This window comes from Bombus fervidus, chromosome 12 (assembly GCF_041682495.2).
Source record: "Bombus fervidus isolate BK054 chromosome 12, iyBomFerv1, whole genome shotgun sequence".
In the NCBI taxonomy this organism is placed as follows: Eukaryota; Metazoa; Arthropoda; class Insecta; order Hymenoptera; family Apidae; genus Bombus; species Bombus fervidus.
This window is the reverse complement of record NC_091528.1, coordinates 5513962-5536810: the sequence shown is the minus strand read 5'-3', so window position 1 is coordinate 5536810 and position 22849 is coordinate 5513962. Positions and strand designations below refer to the sequence as shown.

Here is a 22849-nt window from a genome sequence, read left to right as displayed (position 1 = left end):
GCAAAAAAAGATGGAAGGTTTTGAAATATTTTATGCTGTTGCTACTGGCTGCAAACAGCTTTTATCTTACAAGGTACATTTTCTTATTTGCCTTCTTATTATTAGCGATGCGATCTTTTATTACGTAGAATCAGAGATGTTACGTTATCGTCATTGATGAAAATATATACGCTGGTCGTCCAGCGAAACACGATATCATATTTATTTGCGTTAGTATACTTTCCTTTTTTCCTATTCATCGACGCGATAACCGATGACTGAGAAAGATTAGCTCGATCCTTGGCTTCTGTGCTATCAATGTTAACATTGCAATTGCGAACGAAACCTCTGCTATGATAAACTAGATTCTCAGTTGAAATTTCATTTAAAAGTAGTTTACATATCTTCTAAATAATGCAGTCGCTTGATTAAAGGAAATTCATATAAAGAAACACGGACGTGGATTTTAAAAAGTTCTTGTTATATTACTATAATTGCATATCTAGTTTTGTTAAAATAACTCATTAAGTAATTTGAAATTAATCAGTGACGGATATAAGGAAATCTTATTGCATTAGTAAAGCAATTTCTCCAAAAAAGATAGGAACTTCAGAATGAGCTTTGCCTACGTACCGCATTTTTTCTCCTACGACTTTCTATGCACGTTCCATTAACGCCTACGTAAACAGTAAGCCTGTAATAGTAATACATGCATTCAATTAGCATTAGTCAGCATGCGTATTTATTATTACAATGATTTATAATATGAAGCAATATATCTCTTAAACAATAGCAAAAATTGAAGGAAAAATTTCAATTTTATAAAATCTGCATTATTTAATTAAGTTTCTTTTTATTATTAAAGGACTATTATGAAATGCCATACATCACACATATATAGTGTTTAGACTAGTCCGAAATATAATATTAAAATTAGTAAAATTGTATTTGCAAAATGCAAATGCAAACTAATACAATTACTGTTTTTGCATTGTTTACGTTTAAATTAGCCGCGAATATGCTGACCAATCATACCTGTAGGATGCAGAATACGCGGAAAGGCGCGAAGTTTGCCGCGCGGTTCGAAAGTGCGCGAAGTTTGTCGAACAACTCCGACCGCGTTGCAGTTCGTCACAGTCGCCCGGCGAACTCCAATGTGATATGATGGTTTTGTGTTCCTTGTGAATTGTGTTCCACGCTGTGGTGCTATTTGTGTGTACTCTCATTTTAGTTGCCAAAATCAGTGTCTAAAACAGTGTGTATTAATTCCATATAGAACCTGGACCAGCTGAGTCGAAACTAAGAACACCTGTCTCACTTCAACACCTCGCCACCTAAACCTACTTACGTAAGTCCTTCAACTATGATCATGTCTTAAGTATCATATAATAATTGTTACATCTTTTGAGATATTGTTATTCAAAGGAATTTTTTATTGTCTGCAAAAATTCAAGAAACAAGTATCGATGATCGAACCGTTACTTGCGCGCTGCGTTACAATCGATAGTTCGATCGAATTGTTTTTAATCGCAATAGAGACTCGTGTTCAGTGTGACAGTTCGTACTTATTCATTCTTTCTTAAATGTTATCGAATGTAAGTAAGTCGAAGTTAAAGCAAAATTAATATTATTATACATGTATATAGCGATAGTGTAAAGACAAGAAGAAATTCAACGAATCAATGAAGCGCAGCTAGCGTAAAGGATTTGATTGTTGCGTTGATGTGTCACGACATATGTATTTCTTCAAGTGGATACGTTTCGCGATAAAAACGCTTATCATGGCGTCGCTCTTTAATCTCGGTATGTAAATCTTCACGCTTCGAATCTGTAGACGATATCGAATATCATAAAGATAATAGAAAAAACTTTTGAACAATCATGACGAAATTATAAAGTACGCAATAAGATTTATGTATTTCTTATGTCTTTTCTTTTGTCTTTGTATAACTAGACTATCTATTTTTGTAAAAATTAATACTTTCATAAACTTAATTAAATAAATGAAATTTTAATAGAAATGCTGAATATTATAACATTATAATAACTATCGTACCTGTAATAAATACTGTACTGAATATTACAATGAATACTGTATCTGCTTTAGATATTATGTGCATTTTTGCAATTTTAAATTTCTTATAAATGCATAAAAATCCGTAGTCTACTTATAACGAGTTAATAAATAATAAATAAAATAATAATAGTAACAATTAACAAATTTTTATTAGGAATGAATATTACAAGGTTGATGTTTGAAGCTTTTAAGTAGACAAAGATATACGACGTCTTAACCGCTTTTTTCTTTTCCTTTTTTTTTTTTTTTTTTCGTTATGCATGCATAATACGTGACCACTATAGCATAAAGTGTAACTTATGCACGATTATTTCGAGTTACGATTCACTGACCTACATGACGTATGTAATTTAGCTGGCCAGATTTCGGGTTCCGTTGATCTTACGACCTTTTTCGTTCGAGTGATCGATTTCTGACATTATGTTCGATTGGCTCGCGCGCAAACATCGCTCGGTAAGCGTTATTTTTATCTTGATGATTATTGCTGTATTTTTTGCGATTACTATTGTCAACCGGAAGCGCATATAACATAAACGCTTAAAACTCGATTGTGGTGATCACTAAACATTTTTTTACTTCCATTTTAGCGTTTGTTTTTTAATTTAATCTTTAGTTGGTATTACGAGTTGAAAATTTAAATTAATTCTTTTATTTGATGTTTATATATTCGTAAATGTGCGTTTTAGTTCTAGTTTTTATTTTATTTCAAAATTTACCCATCAATGTAATATTATTAATTTAGGATTTAAAAAATATATGTATAAAAATATAAAATTCTTATTTAGGTATCCCGTATAGTGTTCTAAATTGTTCTAATTTTCATTTGTAGAGGATATCTGAGCAGCAATCATATAAATTTTGGAAAATATTGGAAACTAACCTTAAAAAATCGCACAATATAGCATGACAGAAGATTATTCAATGAATGACTGGAAAAATAAAGTACTATGTAATATAATATGAAACAAGACGCTACTAATTGTACCCTTTTTTGTACGCTTTTTTTTTATCACACAAAAACGATGACTTTTAAAAAATTATCTTTCATACACAATTGCACATATCTTTCAGAAAGTCTACAACATTATTTTTATTTTTACAAATAGATATAGTGAGAATCACATAAAATAGAAAAGAGATTTACAATGGAGATCTAAGTATATAACAAAAAGTACTTAATTATTTACAGTAATTATATAAATTATAATAGCTCATTATAAAAAATTAATACAAGTCTCGTAATATTATAAACATTAGAAAAATTAATTAATTCTCTTTCAATTTTTCTTAATCTTTGTATTTGCGAGGAGTATTTTTGTTATGCATTATAAATATCATATAAAACAGTGCAAATCAATTGACTATTCGGCGCTAAAGACAAAGAATTTGCAAATTGTGAGCAATTTTTACACCTGAACGGCGTATCTTTATTACTTGAAAATGATTCTGCGTTAAATATCGCGATTCATTGAACGACAATTTATTCCTCGAAAGACGATCCAGATATAGTTTTTCTTTCCTTTTTCGTCAGTTTTATAGTACTTGTTCGTGTTTGTCAGTAATTATGGAAGTATCGATTGGTACTTCCGTGCATTACTTGGAAGGTGGAATCGTAAAATCTACGGGCTATGCTATCCTTAAACGTGTTCCTTGCAGTATTTCGTGGTAACCGGTGCCATGAGCTCGAGTCACGGATGTCAGAGATTCTCAACTATCAACGATTACTTTCTTTTTCTTCCTATGAAATGTTTGATATTATAAAACCATTCTATTCTCTATCATCAATTCCGTATATTCAATTTTCTAAAATTATTATGTAACATATTGAGATGCTAATATTATCTTCATTTTTAGGCAAAGAACAGAATGGTTGTGTGGAAGAGATTAAGAAATTCGAATGTTCCTAAAGAAAAATAATATGGAGAGAACTCAGTTTATTTCAAGAACATTAGAAGTTTCATTCCTTGGAAAATGAGGACATGTTCACATGTAAAAATAGGAACCTAATAGATCTGTTCGAAGGAGGTCGTGAACAAGGTTTAGAATGTCCAAACAATCTTCTTAAAAACATATTTTATCGATTCCAGTAGCAACTTACATTCGTAAATGGGGAAAGCTACGTGACTCGATTTTAGAGTCAGTAAAAATGCAAAAGAGCATTCAAGGTTTCGAACAGAAACAGAAGCTTAATTTCGTAAGACATGGAGAGAAGTTTTTTCTTTCAAAAATGTTCAAGGTCCTTTCTTCGTATTTATGTAGCTTCTCTGTGTTGATTTAGATAAAAGATATGACGTAGATTTCTATCCTTTTTCAGCGAAAGGTTTTTCGATCAGATTCTACAGAACTGTTTTCGCAATATTGATATTGTAACTACATCGAAGTATTTTTAAATGATAAATGATAGAAAATGCTTGAGTCAAGTTAATGTGTTGTATGCATGTATATATAAGCGTATTGAAATGTTATCATAAAATGTTAAGATTCTTCTATAATAATTTTACGCTATGAAGAGATCTACAGATAGGACAAATCTACCATTAACCGAGCTTTCTATTTAGTATAAGTTAGAAGAATTTCGAATTTTAGAATATCTAAACAATCTTATCTTATGAGCCCTTTTTCTAAAAAGCTGCTCAATTATTTTTTTACTTTCAACTCTCATTTTACTTTCTTATTCAGAACTCTGTTATCTCTGTATTTCTCGATGATATAATCATTTTATATATCATATAAAGATAATAAAAATAGATTAATACATTTACTGTGAACACCTATATAAACATTCTTTCGGATCTCGAAGAAATAATCTCAGATCTTGAAACCTATAGCTGTGAGCTATAATTTGTAACAGAAAGTAGCGACGAAAGATATAAAAAAGAAAAACGGTGGAACGATCTGATGAATTTTCTTTAGAGAGTGCAAGTTTCCTCTGATGGTTAGATTTTCGTGATAGCGAGCTGTGGAAATCGTAGTATTGCACGTTTCGCGATTCGTTTCTGGCGATTTAAAATGGAGATGCTTTTTCTAGATCTACTAATGGCCGTATCTGACAGTTTAATTCGCGATCATTTCAAGAGTTCCCCCGTTTTAAGCGGAAGGGCAACTTGGACAAAGTCAAGTTAATTTGTGACTAATTTACATCGAATCTTAACGCTAACTCATCTTACGCTCTCACATTCTCGACATTGCTCTCTACGCTCAATCTCATTTTTAGATCTACATTCGCAGTTATTCCTTGTAATATTGAAAATCTAATCAAAATTTAATTCTAAGGACGAGCTTTACTTCCAATACTTGTAAGTTCGCACATTTTGATAGTTCTATATTGTTTTTATATGTATAGATACTTCTTAAGCATGTAAGATATAACATTATTTTTCATGGAATTTGAAATGTATCGAATTCTTTGATTCTTCTAGATCAAGTTATTCAATAGACATTTTACTCTAGTTTTGTTAGTAGACTTTATTGTATTTGTTTATATCTGATTAGCTTTTAAATTATTAAAACTAATATAGAAATATATTTTCTCAGGAAAGAAATATATTTCTATATTTTCCTTGTATTTTCAATTATTTCTTAGATTATTTAGGATTATAAAAGAAGGGATCTATTTAATTTAAGAAAAGCAATGCCTTTTTATGAAGTTCATTTTATGGAATTATCTATTTCAGAGTAATTCACGTGGATCTGAATAGGATTTATTATGAAAGCAGAACGCATTCGATAGAAATACCTTCTGCACACCTCAGAAATTTACATGGAATCAGTTTACGATCAGACATTGACAAAACGCTGTTCCAGTTACGTGACACGCGAAGCTGAAATTCTGATCGATAAATCTCGACCGTAGTTAACCCACTATATTTATACTAGTCATTAAGTTTCATGAGTAATATAACGTGCCGTTTCTTATATCGGTATTACTAATAATATTCGCCATGATTGAATTTGAAAGAAAAAGATTGTTTCATCCCTCAGAGCAATTTAAAATTTTGAAAAGCACAGTTCTCTTAGGTGTACCATTTATTAAATGGTTTCGACCGATCGTCCGAGATTCCAAAAATACTTGGCTGAATTTTATAGTGTCTGTGCTGCGCGGAGAAAGTCAGAGTACCGTCTCCTCTTCTGTGATACCACAAAATCCTCCAAAACCGATCTCTTTTCCTCGTTTTTTACGTCTCATTCCTTAACATGTTTGCTATTGACGTACATGATAGTTGGATTTTTCTCTTTTTAACAAAATTTATCAGACAGTTAAACAAAGCATTGCACGTTAGAATAGTCATCGTCAGACTGTGAATATTCATGAAAATTTATATTGTTCGAGTATGATTGAAGAAAGGAAGCCCTGTATGAATACTTGAAAATATAAAAAATAAAAATGTATAATTTTCCATGATTGCATAGGTTTATATAGGTAATCCGCGGTTTAGTTATTATTACTTTTGGTGAAAAAGTCGTATATAATAATAAAGAGTCATATATTTTAGTAAATACAGTAAATGAGTTAACGAGATAAATTAAGAATGATTCTGAAATTATTTTCCACCTCTGTGTACGATTCTGAAATTATTGTCCACTTTTGAATCAGTGGAATATTTTGATCTGAAAATGTTGCAGTCTGAAAAATTCATAAAGTTACGTTGCCTCTTCAGAATTTTCTTATTTCTTATATTTATGATTCTTGGTTGGGTCTTAGTATTTTTTCTGTTGATAGATACTGTATGCTGTAAGCGGTAAAGAGAATGGAGTTGCTAATTCGCCTACAAGGTGATGTTCCGCGAGTTTCTTACTAGGAAGTGCATGATATTTTTGTACTAGTGGCATTTGAGTCGTAGATAATGCGTGAAGGTGCAAATGAACTGACTGTATAAAATCGTCCATGGTTTCTTTTGTGTATTATATAAGCTTGAAGAGTTTAAAGTGCTCAATGTATCTTTAGAATTAAAAATATTGGGATTTGTAAGTCTCAGACTTGAACATTTAGGGATGAGAATCTTGGAAATCACATATTTTGAATAATTTAGAATCTAGAGATTTAGAAACTCAAAGTTTAGGTTTATTAGAAGAATACAAAAAAAAAAAAAAAAAAATGGAATCTTTATAGGTTTGAAATTGAGAGATTTAAAGATATTTTCTACACTTTTGTCACTTTGTTTTATATTTTAAGAATAGCTGGCTAGACCTGACAAGATAAATAAGCTTTTTTAAAGCTAAAAATAGATTGATGATTTAAACGATACAAACACTGTTTCTTCAAGTGATAATGAAGGCAAATAATTAACTATACACATGCAGCATTCAAATGTGTCGCGACTGCTTCTGTGTGTGATGCTTGTGAATGTCGACATGACAGCATCCACATGTGATATGCATATTATGATAAACAAGAAATCGATAAATAATGAAACATGTTACATATGACAAAATATATCCCTGATATTTTATAATTGATATTTGTTTTTAGATACATAGTAACTTAAAATTAAAAATACTATACTTATAGTTTTGCCATACTTTTAAATCCAGCATTTACAAACACGAAACTTCAAAATCTTAAATCTATAGGTCGTAAATTTCTAAATTATAAATATAATAAATTCAAATTCTGAAACAATATATATCAGAGAAGGAACATTTACACCGACGTATCATTTATCAAGTATTAGTAAGGCTGTTTAAAAAATGAAAATATTTTCTGTGTTTTATCATAGTCATTCTCTCGTGTGAAACAGTTTGTTCAATTAGCAAACTGCACCGGCCTTCGGTGCAATTAGTATTATATGTATGAAAAAAAATTTTCTATGAAAACAGAGAAACTGTTATTGTGTCACAGTTTAAAAAGAGTTCAACATTTGACGGGAGAATCTTTATTAATCTTACACTTGCACCGTTAGTTTGTATTTAAATTAAAAAACAGGTTGCAATAAATTCAGATTACTTGAAAGTGAATGCCATAATTCTTCGTTGGAGATTGTTTGACCACGTTTCTGACGCAAGTCCATCAACGAGCTCCAGATCAGAAATGAACAGCGACTGCAATGAGCTAATTGAACTAATTGCGTTCGTTAGTCGTTGTTCGTGAGTATTCACGTGATATCTACCCCGTATCTTCTTCTGAAATCGCTCCTTACCGATATTACCCGACAAGGATGCGCGATTTGTGGCGCAGGTCTGCCTCTGCTTGGGAAACCGTATGAACCGAATGATTATTCATGATGGAAAAGTTTTTATTTGATGCCGAGAAGGTAACCAGACTGCAAATGAAATATGATTGCATCTCGTTATACAATATGTCTATCATACTTTAATTCATTTATTTATGTTTCTTTTTCTACGAACTCTTCTAGTTCTATTGAAGAAATTTTATTTAATTAAATTCATCTATTTATTTAGAGAATATCTCGATTTGCTGGAGAAGTAAAATTTTAGGTCGTATGGAGAGACGAATGACGATCTTCCGATATTTCTGAAAAAAGTTGGAACATTTTAGGACTGGAGGAAATTGAAATATAGAATTAAAGAAAATTTAGATTATTTTGGTATAGTGTGTATTATTATTAGACCACGGATGTTTATGCATTTTGATATTGCTATGAATGTAACTAAACAAATGGAACCTATATAGAAATTTGTTCTATCCACCAAGTATTACAGTGAACGCTTTACTTTGCATATTTTACGTACTTTTGTATACTACGTGTTTGCATTTTGTATAAATATTTCTACATTTTTTAATTTCTCTTAAGTGCACAAATATCCGTAGTCTACCTATTTGATTAGTAGTAAAGTAGAAAAACAGTATAGTAGAAAAAATTCGATTTAAATGACAGTTACAAAAACGAAAGAAGACTTAAGGCTTCGCAACTCGTTAGTTGTCTTTGAGTGATGTTTCCAATATTGTTTCAACATCTGTTTCCTACCTTTCTTTTCGAAAGTTCTTTTATTTCTCACGCCATTAAATTCACAGAATAGAAAAGCTAGGAATATCGTTTCGTCGACATAAGCGAAGAACAAACGATCCCAGGGTAGTAAGTCACGTAATTCGACGCAAAGTAAAGAAAGAACACGCGAATAATGAAATTATGTGGTAATTAAGATGCATCATCGGGCAGGGCGGATTGCGTAAACTTTACTACATTCTCTATTTTCGTAATGTAGGATTAGACGGCTGGTTAACTGGGTTAACGTAACATATTCTGTATATTATCCAAATTAATAAGAATGTATGACCGCTCGAATAGAGAAATTTTCACAGAGCGAAATGCTTATTTATTCTGCCACGTAAATAGTATTAGACCAAGTAATAAGTTCATTTGCGTTTTTCTTTTGTTTTTAACACGTGATCATCGGTGGCTCGTGTTTTACTATATTTTCAGAATGCATAAGTATAAATATAATGGATCTTCTAGGTAAACGCATTCCATAATAGCTTAACACACTTTTAACATTTTAAAAAATTCCTATTCTCCATTGAAACTAATTTCATATTCTAATTCCTTTAGTGGTGTACTTTAATAAATCGAAACAGATGTTAATTCTTTTTAGCATTACAAATCTTGTTTTTCCTCCCGTTAACCGAATAAACGACAGATGTGTGGATATCCCAGTTCAATAGTAATTAACCCAGGACTTGGTTCTGCAACCATTACTACTCAATAATGGTCAATTGGTTCGATTTAAATCGACAATTGGCATACCCGAGCAACTCGGTCTCTAAATCATTTCCCTCTTATTCATCTTCGTTGACAGATGTCTTGGTCTCCTCAGGTTTTCTTTTTCAGTTCAGCATCGAAATCCATCGAATTCACATTTTACTTGATAGCATGCTGGAATTTGTTATTTTCAGTAGATAATACAGTGATAACAGAGCAATGGTGTCAAGATAGAAGATGTTTATATAACAAGATAAATAAAAATACAAATTTCCTCCTAAGGTATTTTGAACTAAGGCCGTGAGGAAACGAAGATTTCTTTAATATAAAGAATGATAATCTTTGGTGCAATAATTTTTCCAGATAAACTATAGAAAAGGGAAGATAATTTTACTAGAATCTTATAAAATGAATAATAGGAAGAGGAGGTTCGATAATTTCCTTCAAATAATCAAGAATAGTCGCGAAGAAAACATCACTCTTCAAAGAATTATGGATACTTTCATTCTGAAGAATAATGAGAATTCAATTGTTGATAAGTCGATCTGTAATGGAAGTTTGCGTAAAATAAGTTCAACTTACTGTGGCCGTTTATACATATTCCCGGAATCAGGTCTGCGTAATATGTTAAAAATAAATCTGGACTTTATTCACGATGCGCGATGTTTTCGGTGCTGTTACTAGATTAAATTGCTCCCGCTGTTTGACAGTTACTCTCTCCATAATTATAACTGTATCGTTTAATATACTAATGCAGTTACCACCTATTCTGGCAGAGATCGCTCGATAAGATCATTGACTTTCCAAGAAGAATATTATTCACTCTTAGTTAACTTTTTATTATCTCGATTGGTTTTATCTGAAAAACACGAACATTCTGATAATTAAGAGCCGTTCTGGAACGTTTATCTGTTTTTCTATCATCTTAATTCCCTTTAACCTCCATTCGTAATTCATCGAAAATTTTTGAAGTAACTAAAATGCTCACTATTGTTCTTTCTATTTTTTTTAAATTTATTCGTATCAATTTTTTTTTTATTTTTTTATTTCACTTCACATTCCATTAACAAAGATTTTAAAGTGATTGAAATTAGCCACTATTATCTCTTTCATATCCCTAGATAATTTTTCTTTACTTCCTACAAATTGTTCTCCAAAAATGTTCATTGTACCAAAGAAATAGAATCATAATTTTGTCCGTACAGTATCTCATTTTCAGTCTTGGAGAAGTGCACACGGCGTTCAAATAAAAATAACCAGGTTTGTCTTATATTTTTAGGCGGACGAAGTCGCGAACGAGAGGATGACGAGAAATCGGTAAATCCCGTTGCGACGTCGCGACAATTTCACGCTATCAATCGAGACAAAACCCGAAAGCCTGCAAAGGGAAACGCGGTGAATCATGTCGCAATCGAGACGTCCTAGCGTTTCCATCCACGATTATCCGGAACATTTGAATCCGTTCAGCGATGACATCACCAATGCGCAGCCTTACTTTTATCACGATGGGAAGACCAAGGAATCAAAACACAAGTTCTGGACATTTGGTAGAAGCAGGAAGAAAAGGTCGAATAGCTTCTCCATCAAAGGCACATGGTACTATTACGTTTTACTTCTACCATAGCATGCTTAAAAAATTCTTTGCTTGAAACACTAGAAATATCTGGCTATCCTTTTCTTCATATTTCTTTATTATATCTTGAAAAGAATAGCTGAAGAATAATCTGCTATTATTTGAAACAAACAATGTTGTATCATTGTTGTGCTTGAACCTTCATTTTTGAAATTCATGGAAGCTCAAAATGATCCAGCTGGTCTTTCTGCTAAGTTACTTTCGTTTCTGAGAATAAATTAACAAAATTTATTGTTAATAAAATATAAAAAATCTGCATTTATATGGAAGACATAGAATAGAATGAACTTTTGGAAGAGAAAAGTGATGCTAACACTGAGGTAGAACTAACACTGGTGACTCTTTCCTAATAATAAGATTCTATTTCTAGACATTACATATAATAATATCATTTTATATATGACGAGATATCTGTTTAATTCGAAAGTTACATCATATGTTGCAGATTTTTAGTGAAGTGGACTCGTCAAAAAACAAAATTCCAGTAGAATTTCAACGATCCTACGTTATTTATTAGAACTCTACTTTTGAAATATTGCGTGGAGTTCAAATATAAATTGGGAAAGGTTCGGTCAGAAGTTTATTGAACTTGAACTTAGCATCGCAAACGAAATGCACGCGTGAATCGTATGCGGTTAGATATCTGCATTTGGCTGTCATCCAAAGAACATAAATAAGAAGGAATCTAACGTAGTAGACTAGACAATCGACGTCAGGTTGTTTCACGTCCAAAAGGTCTTTACAATTTCTATTTGAGGCTACAATCGACGCACATTTCCTGCGTAATTTGATGCTCGCAAATTGTTCATTAAGTTTTTCCTCCTTTACAACAGCTTTCCTTTGCTTGAAAAACATTCTCTAGTCTTTATGAGTTTTTATAATTTCTCTTTATAGTTCGTGGAAACTGAAATGTTAAGTTTAATTAGCAAGGCAATTTTATCTAAATTATCACAAAGGAATTATAAAATGATTTTATAATTTAGAGATTTATATTGCCAGTTTAAATGAAATGAAACTTTCCAAAGAAAGACTCTTTGATACATGTAATTGATATTATTTTAGTATCGATGTTATAAATACGTATCAATGACTTGTTACTTTTATCAGATGCAGGATAATCTAACTGAAGCTTAAAATAATAGTATGTTGAACTTTGAAGTGCAAATTTATTTCAAAGCTTGATAGAAAGGAATAGAAAGTTCAATTTTTCTTACGCGTTTTATATATAATGTAGTTTACGACATCGCGTGGAAAATTCAGTAGCCTATCGAGGCCATCGATCTTCTGCAATTTTTCTTAAATTAAGCCAATATTACTCAGCGTTATTATCTTAATTTCACTTTTATGAAATCCACTACAGCATTAGATATCGATCTAGTGTGCTTTTTCTGGACTTTATTAATCTGTATTGTTGATCTAATCTAATTTTATGACCCAGGCTACAGCCTAAAGAAAAATTAGTACGCTTTTTAAAATTAATTTGAATTATATTTAGATATAAATTTCTTTTTCAGGAGGAGATCGAGTTAGTCCTATAAATATCATATGTGAGAAAATTCATTCGGAAATTTTTCTTATTGAAAATTCAAAATCAAAAAGCTTATGTCACTAAAAGATCAAAATTGTCATTTTTTTTAATCCTGATTAGAATTTTTTATTATCAGAAGACCAAAGTGGAGTTCAGTTCATCATCTAAGAATTAAAATTAACATACATCATTTTTGATCACAACTTCCGTTTCATTCAAAAGCAAACAACCGACATAATTTTCTAAATAAAGTTAGGACGTTGTTAAACACACATATTGGATATTACATGTCGATATTTGGTCAATTTATTTCCATGAAAAGGTCGAGGAAAGATGTGTCACAAAACCTATAAATCATCTAAAGGATAGTCTGCTGGTGACCCACAGAAACTTAGATAGTGGCATGGATCAGCTTTTGTACTTAAGCTATTAATCATTTAGCGGACAGGCATCAGCAATTATGCTCAAGTAATGAAGCATGAAACGCTGTCAGTTATAATATCGATTTTTCTACTTTCTTCCAATGGCATATTAATTTTTCCTTCGATACATTCAATGCTTTTCTTTATAGGCTTATTCGCTTGGAATTTTGCATGGAATATTTTGAATAAAAACCCGTCTTTAATTTGCGAAACGGTGCCTCCTCCTATTTTCGTTAGAAAGAAAGAGTTCCGGTCTGATTGCTGATTAAAATCAGCTGAAATTTTAAATATCAGCGTTATTGATTATTAACATTGGGATCTTCAAAATTTCAATACCTTTTGCTTTAATAGATACACTCATTTCCTTCTCTTTTTCATTCACAAGAAAAATTGCTTTATATTAATGTCCTCAATTCTTGTGGTTTCATGCTGGAGTCAAATACAAGGAATATTTGAAGTTTCAGAAAAATGGTTTATACTTTTATATACATTTATACACAGTCTCATATAAATCTATATCAATTAAGGTCTTATTCATTCGAATTGAACGTTACTATGTAATAAACAGAAATTCTTCGCATACTCTAGATATAGGAACGGAAAGAAAATCTTATCCGTCGACTTTCGTAATCTGTCATACCAAAGTTGCTGAAGCGTTTCTTTGACCATAAATCAGTCTTTGAGTTTATCTTAGCGAAGAAACAAAGCATAGAGAACGAATATCTTTATACACCTACATAACAATTTCTTTCTGATATATCATATTTAAATTATAACTGAAGGAGAATCTGAAACAAAATATTCGATTTGATGTTCGTCTTAAAATTCATCTGTGGGAGCCAGCAAAGATTTAGATTACGTTATCCCATTAAGAACCAAACAATAAATAAGGATATAATTTAATAAGTTATGAAATTGAAGAAATAATGTGTTTAAGATTTGAAATACGTGACTGAATTCAAATTTTCAAAATATTCACTTACAATACTATGATTTTCAGTTCATAGCTATAATACCTGAGTGTTGAAATCGCTAAAAGATATGACGTTGCTGTTATAGACACAGGAAGTACAAGAAGAAAAGATCAAGAAACGGCACTTAAATTTGTTGTTGGTCATCGTCGTAGTGAATGTACACACCTCTTAACACTTACGACACTGATATTCTCAGCGTTGAATAAAATAAGAAAATGATATTCTTGACGTCAGCTCATTATACGTATGACAACGCTTTAACTCGATAGTTTACTATTCGTCGTGGACTCGAGACGTTGATTGACAAGTTGATGATGCTAGTCTATTTTATGCCTTACTTTATAACTATCCTTGTACTAGTTTGATTGCGATTATTATACAAATATATTTATTGCGAAATTGGTTCACAGATGTCAGAACGAGGATTTGTAATTAGAGATCGTAGAAATTATGATTCATAATATATAATAATGATAGTTATTACCGAAGAAATCTATCTTCTGAGGAAGTAGATACAAAAGCAAATCAGGATGTTATAAGATTAATTTAAAATATTAAGATAATTTGTCGACATTTTTTTTTCATTGAAAATCTTGTTATCAACGTTGTTTGCTAAGTATGAGAATATTAGCAGAGATTAGAAACTGTCCAACCTCCTGGTAGCTATCGTTTGTAATTAATATGTAATCGAAATTATATGGAGGTAAATGGAGGAAAAATTACTAGAACTGGTAGATCTTCGTTAAATTTAATCCATCCTTACTAAGCGAAAAGGATAATTGCGGTCTCGGTCTTGAAATTTTTAATTGAGAGTAATTGCGAGATGTGTAGTTTAAGGGGGTGTCTTGAATGAACTAAAAAACTTCGTCAAAAAGTTTATTTAAATAATCGTTGTAGCACCTTAAAGTTTATTTTTTATAAAACACATTTTTTCTTTAAACCCGTAAAAATTTTTTCTGCGTTTTTTGTAGTTCATCAAGAAGAAAAATATATAATAATTTAATCCTTTTTTGGTTTTTTGTTTCGGTCAAGAATTACGAGATGGATCTTTCCCGCCGTTTGAAAACTGCAGCCAATGAAATAGGCTTAGAAATCTGTAATAACTTTTTTTACTTTAAAAATTTTTTTTTTGTATTCGTTAAATATATATAAAACCATACCTCAAAATTCAATAACTTCATTTCTTTCTTTCCCTTCTAAAAAAATCACAAAAGGACGCTGTTTTAGAAAATTCTAATTCAGGACACCCCCTTAAGAGCATAGTAACGTGAAAAGTCTTATCTCGTTGTACAGTATAGAAATGTGACATAGATCTCTTAATACGTTTGAATATAAAGTACGATACGCGCCGCGAGTACTAATGGTTGTAAATCTGTTTATTTCATTACATTAGTCTGCATTGTTTGCTTTCAGGAACGGGCTATTTGGCAAGCGGAAAGACGACAAGTTAGAAGCTCAGGAAAAGAGGTCCACGATTACCACAGGTTGCTATCAAAACTCATATCATTAAAGAAGAAAATGCACAATAAAATTAACAAATTATAAATTAAAATGCTGTAATAAAAGTATTAAACCATAACAAATTTCTGAAAAAACGACTTCATGAATGGTACTATAGTGTCTTAGGAGGTTTATACAAGATTGTCATTGTAATTTCAATGAAATATTATTTCTATTTTTGCTTAAAATATACTTTCCTAATTTTAATACTCGATTTTTAACAGTTTCGTCCACTTATAAAAGAGAACCATGTATCAAACCGATACCTGTACCGCAGCGTGTACCGACAAAAGATCAGCAGGAATTCGATGAAGCTCTTGGTACTTTAGCCAGAAGAAGAAAATACACTTTAGATAATTCTTCATCGAGATACAGTTCGAGCTTGACTGTTAACGGTGATCCTGCGAGACTCTATGATGGGAGTCCGCAGGAAACCACCACATCCATTATGGGTGATCTCACACCGAAACCACCAGCTCGAAGGTGAACATGTTTTACGTTGTCATATACTATTTTTAATATGCTTCTAAATTCCATTGTCATTTTGTAGAAACTTTCTTTGAGCGAAATTTTATATTTATTATATGTATACATTGCTTAAAATAAATTAGAATACCGCTACTATGACTCTCGCTTCTGTTGCGTCAACTAAATGAACAGAAACGAGGAAGTTCTATCGGCTTCAAAGATAAAAACTGTTCCACTTTCTGGTAGCCATTGTTTGTAATTAATAACTGGTTGAAGTTGAATGAAGTTAAAATGTTGTATATTTATCGGGAATATTCTATAATTGATAGATCTTTGTTAAATTTAATTTATCTTTATTGGATGGAAGAAGTAATTATTGTCTCACTTTCTAAATTCTTAATTCGGAATAATTTCAAGATATGTGATTGATATTGATAAAAATTGACTACATGACATTAGCATACATATTAATCAAATTTTTGGACGTAGGTTTGGTCAGACAAGTCCAAAGCCGACAGACAAACTACCAGCGTTAAATTTCGAGAACGAAAGTCCAAGGGAAAATGGAAGTGTGACTCTCCGCGAAAAAGTGCAGGAAAGAACACCTGTTCCCCCTTTGTAAGAATATAAATCTAATACTATATTACATTATAATTATTGAACTGATGAAAATGATTTATTACACTAAATGTACATAATTTTGTTAGGCGAAGATTCGGTAACAGGTCGTCACAAAGGATGAACGCGAATACTTTGGATTCAGAAGAGGAAGCGAGTCGATCGGGCGATGTAACGATTTGCGACGAGAATGAGAACGTACCCGGGGATTACATGTTTAAAAGATATTCTCAGGATGCGGTTAGAAAGTCGAATCTTTCGATAAACAGCTGCGTTTCTGTCGGAAGTACGATGAGCACGCACGGTCGTAAAAAACGGAGAGCGCCGCAACCACCACGGCGATCAGAGAATATGGAAACAAAAGAAGTAAGCCAGTAAATCTTTCAAAGAAGGGAATCATTTAGAGAAGAATTAATTAGAACATTATTAAAATCCTTATCTTTCGTTGCATGTTTTGTAGAAGGTTCCTGAAGAAGCTAACATAGAACTACAGATAGTGGAACCGATGGACATAGCGAGGGCTACTGAAAACATAGATGATCTGACAAAAAAGAGTAAGGATTTAGACGAGAAACTTAGCGAAGTGAAAGAAAAATCGCAAGCGTCAATTCCGAAAGATGCACAACCATCCGAAGAAGCTGCAATAAAAAATAGTTCGACAAAAGTTGTGGAAATTGATACAGAGATACTAAATAAAGAGAACACTTGCACTGAGAAAGAACCAAAAGATGTTGTAGGAATAGAGATAGCAGAACGAAAAAGCCCGACTTCGGAGGATCAAAAGATTCCTCAGAAAGAAGACTTTAAGAAACCTGTTAAGAAGGATGGGGAAGAAATTCAAGTCGAGTATCGTAGAGCTTCTCAGGAAAATATAGAAATAATTAAAGACATTGACCAAGTGAATTCATTGTCAGAGTTAGATAATGTCTGTCTGCGAAGGAAGAGTTCTTCTAGTTCGTTGTCCAGAAGCAGCAGTTTCTCTGTGAAAGATGAGATAGAGAAAATCGAAAAGCAAATAAAGGCATTAGAAACAAGAAATGCTTCTAAGGATTCGTCGGATGAGAAAAATAATTTGCAAGAAAATGTGAGACACTCGATCCAGGAGAACCGTAGGCATTTCTTTCAAAATATGGTGGATAACGAGAATGACAAAGGTGCAATTAAGATAGAGTTTAAGGAATTGCCGAGGGAACAAAAAGACATTCACGTGGTGAGACTAAACGGCTCGCCTGTTCCTACAATAGCGCCTAGAGAGCCAGTAAAAGTTATTGAGCTTCACATTTCTGAGCCCATAAAACAAAAACCGGAGATTCTTGAAGATGTGAATCCGATTCCAAAACCCAGAAGGCACAGTGCTTTGACTCGAAACGATTCTCAACCTATCATAACTTCAAATGAAACTAGAAGGAACCTCGAATCGACCAGAGGGAAGTCGTTTTAAAGTTTGTATTTTTAACGGTAAATTCTTGTAGGGAATTGAACAATCTTTTCGGTCTCTAAATTAAACAGAAGAATATGTATCTCTGTTGATCTTAGTCGGTATATATCTTCAAAGACTGTATAAACATTGTGTACACATGTGCCTTTATTTAATGCTTTAAAATATTTTCTGACTGTTTGAAGTATCTTTAGGTATGTCTTAGGTGTAATTGTCACATGAAATCTGGTTTCTAGATAGCTATAGGACAGGATTATTTTTGAAATGTTTCTTGAGCGGAATATGTTATTCTTCGAGATACTTCAAAAGGTTACACATATTTGGAGCCTTATTACTACAGAGAAGAAGCCTTGATAAATTATGTGATCATAGCTATTTCTTGTTTATTTAACACTTTTGTTATTTATTAATGATTTATTGATGAATAAAATCTGAAAACTATACTAGGTCTGTGCTATTCCTTTTCTATGAGAAACGCATGTTGATAATTTTATTTAAAAGGATTCAGAATTTTTTGCCTCTATTTGTTCGATTAATTTTTCTCAAGGACGATGAAATTTAATCACTAGTTGATTCGAGATAGAGAAAGCTTTTATTGTTACAAATTGTAAATATTAATTTAGTACATTAATGTACTAGTATATATAATTTACAAAACAATGTTAATGTATAAAAAAAAAAAGAACAAAACAAAAAGGCTTCTAAAGATCTCGGATTCTTTTTTCTTTGTACCTTATGAACCTCATGATATTTGTATTCACTGTAGACACTATTGCAACATTGTCTCCTAAATTTTTCCTTTGTTGTCTCATCTATAAATAAAATATAATTGTAACAACGAATTCAGGATGTATGAATTCTATAGTTTTAAATATTCAAGTTGAAAGCAGAATCGCACCTTGTTCTTAAAAAGTGGTGCCAGGACGTGTAATTTTTCTACTAATTTAATTTCACTTGCTATCTGATCGCTATCGTCTTCTGCATATATATCCATTATTGTATCTAAGGATTCTGCCATGATCCAAACCGACAACTCCGTTTTACAAATGTCTAATAAAAACGTAGACACGTGCTGAAAAAATATTAATGTAAGAGATTATTTATTGTTTGGCTCAATAGAAATCTATTAATCTTACCTTAATTAACTCGTGAGCTTCGGGAGTATCATTGTTCATTAAAATCAAAGCTAAAGTACCTAATGTTCGTATCAAATTCACGCGGACGTTCATATTTGGACATTGACGCTCTCCATTTAGCATTGGTTGAACGTCAGCCAGTGTTAACCGATTAAAAATGTTTGCTTTTTCTTTTGATAGCCTTTGAATAGCTGCTCTCATAGCTGCTGTAGCAGACTCCAATAGTTCAATATCGTTTGGGCTTGTATCTTTGAAGACAACTGTTCCAATGTCCATCCACATTCTAATTTTAAAAAGAGCACAAATTAAATAATTTTATTCCAACAATTTGGCTATTATTTGTTATTAAATTTTGAGTATTGTACCTATATATATTTTCCATGCCACCAAGTACATCGGTTTCTAAAATTGACATCAAGTTATTTAAACATAAATAAGCTGTACATTTTAGTTTATGAACTTGTTTTAAGATGTCCTTTCCTTCCTTATTTTGTTGTAATATTTCTATTGTATCTTCATCCACAAATCTAGTTTTATCCCATACTTTACTTACTATGTTACAAGTATTAAATACTTCCACTACTTCTAGTGGGAGAGAGAAGATTTTGTACAATTTATTATCCATACAAACATCATCTACACCTCCAGTCTCACAATCTGAATCTTCCAAATCAGATTCATTCTCATTTTCTTGATCTTCTGAACATAAGTTAGCTAAAATCTCTAGTGCTTGTTGCTGTGCACCAAAAATCCTTCGGTTTTCTTGTACCTTCTTCTTTGCACTGCTTGAAAAAGCATTTTTTTCATGAGGTAAAATTGAAGTTAAATTGGATAATAACTGTTTACAATCGATAGAAAGTATATTAGAAAGTACATTTATCACTTCACACACTACAATTATAGAATTATTTTCCGTATAATTAGTCAGATTAATCAATAAACCACTTAGGGCAGTTTTAAAACATACTACTTCAGAAATAGTAGTATCCTTTATTTCTGTGTTTAACAGCTGAATAAGCATATTTTCACAGCTCTGAAGCTTTCTAGCAGCAATAGGATTATTTTCTGATAAAGATAATAAACATTGCATTGTAACTGTTGCAATTTCTATGCCATAGGAAGTGATATCAAAAAATTTTATCAGAATAGGAACAATATCCTCTTTGTTACAACATTTTATAGCAAATTCACTGTGTTCGCATAGCGTCCATAGTAATGTGACTGCTTGGATAAAAGCTTCCCTTTCATCAGTTGTCTTACCTTTCCCATTATGATCAACTTTTGGTTGCCAATTTGTATAATACTACAAATTATATAAAAAAACATTAGTCTGTATTATAGAATAGAATAGAATAGAAAGAAATAAACATTCTTTTAAACTTACTTGCGTCAACAAAGTACACAATGGAGTCATAATATCATCTTTCAATAAACTTGTATGTGCTTCTGTTTTTCCATTATCTGCTACATGCCTTAAAGCACTCGCACTACAAGCTCTTACAAGTACATTCTTATCAACAAGTAGTGGGCCAACTAATTTAGCAATTTCACTTTTTGCAATCTGCACAGCAAGTGCTGAATTGCATGACATCAATTCAATTGCTTGCAATCCGGATAATTTTTCCTCCACATTAACAGACTTTATCTGTAACATTAATAAATTCACAGTTAATTTTATATGTAAAAAAAATTGAACAGTAATATCTTATGTAAGGTAACCTCTTCGTATACTCTCTGTAGAGCACGTTCCCGATCTTCGTTCGTAACATTTTCAATTTCTTCACTTTCAAAATCTTTGACAGACACAAGTCCTGTAGGATTCTGCTTATGGGGTCTACTTCTTTGTCTCTTTTGTTTTCCCATTTTTTACTAATTTATTCTTATTAATATACAAATGATACAAATTATTTACAGGTTAAGTTTGTTAAAAATGAACGTATTTTAGTTCTATTTTTATCTCTCCTTTCATTCAATAATTTCACCAGAAACGAAAGAAAATTTTAATTATTTGGTTTCTTATGATTGGTTATGTTATCAAAATGTCTCATTACTATAGTGAATTTCATGAACGAATAGAATATCTATACTTTTTTAAACACATATTTATGTCGATGTTTTTAAAGTGAAGTAGCAAGAAATTACCCATAATTCTTCTGGCTTTTATGTGAAGCATGCGCATTGAGCAGTTACATTCACGTATCAATATATGCAAAGAAGAACAAATTTTTTAAAAGGTTATATTATCATAAAATAAATGTCTATATAGTATCTTTAATAAAAAATACATACTAGAATTGTTCTTTCATAACCACCGTCTTTAAATTTCAATGACATTCAATTCTTATAGTAATGTAAAAAAATAAGAGAATATCAAAAAAATGTTCTACTTGTTACAGTACTGCACAAATTTAGGATTTCAATTTCTGTCTTAGTACGCATGCGTTACTTACAATTTAGTTTCGTTAGGTCAAGTTCGTATATTTTGTGTGTTTTTCAACATCGAGTCTACAGTTTTCGATTTAATTGCGTGTTAATTAAATTATCCGGTAGCCGATTTTTTTTCTAAATTCGTCGTATACCGTAAGATATTTTTTTATAATTAATTCAACACTTCATTAATATTTTTTTCTGAAATTACCTACTTCCTAAACGTTAGTTTATAAAGACTTAATAGTTGCAATATCGACGTTATGCAAATATTTTCAGTTTTCTGAATACAGTTTAGCGTATTTATTTAAATAAATTTAGAGAAATCATATGACAAATATATTTTACAAGATTACAATTATACGATCATAATTATTACGATATTTAGTTACAAGATTTAATTAGTAGATTTAATTACAAGATTTAGTTAGTAGATTTAGTTTCATTTATATATTGATACAATATTAAAATTAAACAATTTCTCATTAGTTAGTTTAATTGTTTATTGCCAATTTGCTATCATTTTATAATAATTTAATTGCAATGTATCATTTGTTTTGAATTAGAAGATATTTTTTATGTATAGATTTATGCGACCACATTGCCAATATGCCGCTGTTGCTTTGTTGCGGCTTTTGTTCGTAACATTTTTTATTTATCTTTATTGCAAAATACTATATGTGTACGTAAGTTCTATATTGATTATATTCAGCGAAATTGATATATCGCCTTGTTTTTATTATTATTATCTTGGTCAAGTATCAGAAGTTTTGGTTTCGGTTTTTATTTAACCTTGAAGTACTATCGGCTGTATAAACTTAAACATGTATAGCTGATTTATTTTTCTAAGTGCGTTTTTTGAACTTTTGGGACGACAATATCGTTTTCATAATTTGGAAATGAACATTTATTCAGAGAAAAGTTGTAGATTATTAATAAAAATATTTGTCTCTTATTAATATTAATAATTGAAAAATTAATTTGCTTTAAA

The 22849-nt window shown here is 31.3% G+C and overlaps 2 protein-coding genes and 1 long non-coding RNA gene across 3 annotated transcripts; 1 reads left to right on the top strand and 2 right to left on the bottom strand.

Moving 5' to 3' along the window:
* Positions 1-1086: 1086 nt before the first annotated feature.
* LOC139993194 (uncharacterized) lies at positions 1087-19004 on the top strand. Its single transcript, XM_072014687.1, has 7 exons — positions 1087-1327; positions 10994-11310; positions 15685-15755; positions 15996-16254; positions 16729-16857; positions 16947-17223; positions 17318-19004. Exons 2-7 carry the CDS (start codon positions 11117-11119, stop codon positions 18296-18298), a joined length of 1911 nt encoding a protein of 636 aa, XP_071870788.1. The 5' UTR covers positions 1087-1327; positions 10994-11116; the 3' UTR covers positions 18299-19004.
* On the bottom strand, positions 7914-10742 carry LOC139993198 (uncharacterized). Its single transcript, XR_011801328.1, has 2 exons — positions 10297-10742; positions 7914-9888 (listed from the first exon to the last, which is right to left on the bottom strand). It is a non-coding gene; the product is annotated as an uncharacterized lncRNA (long non-coding RNA).
* Positions 18869-21577, bottom strand: LOC139993195 (HEAT repeat-containing protein 3). Its single transcript, XM_072014688.1, has 6 exons — positions 21151-21577; positions 20816-21076; positions 19797-20734; positions 19432-19714; positions 19194-19367; positions 18869-19107 (listed from the first exon to the last, which is right to left on the bottom strand). Exons 1-6 carry the CDS (start codon positions 21292-21294, stop codon positions 18997-18999), a joined length of 1911 nt encoding a protein of 636 aa, XP_071870789.1. The 5' UTR covers positions 21295-21577; the 3' UTR covers positions 18869-18996.
* Between the last annotated feature and the right edge of the window lie 1272 nt (positions 21578-22849).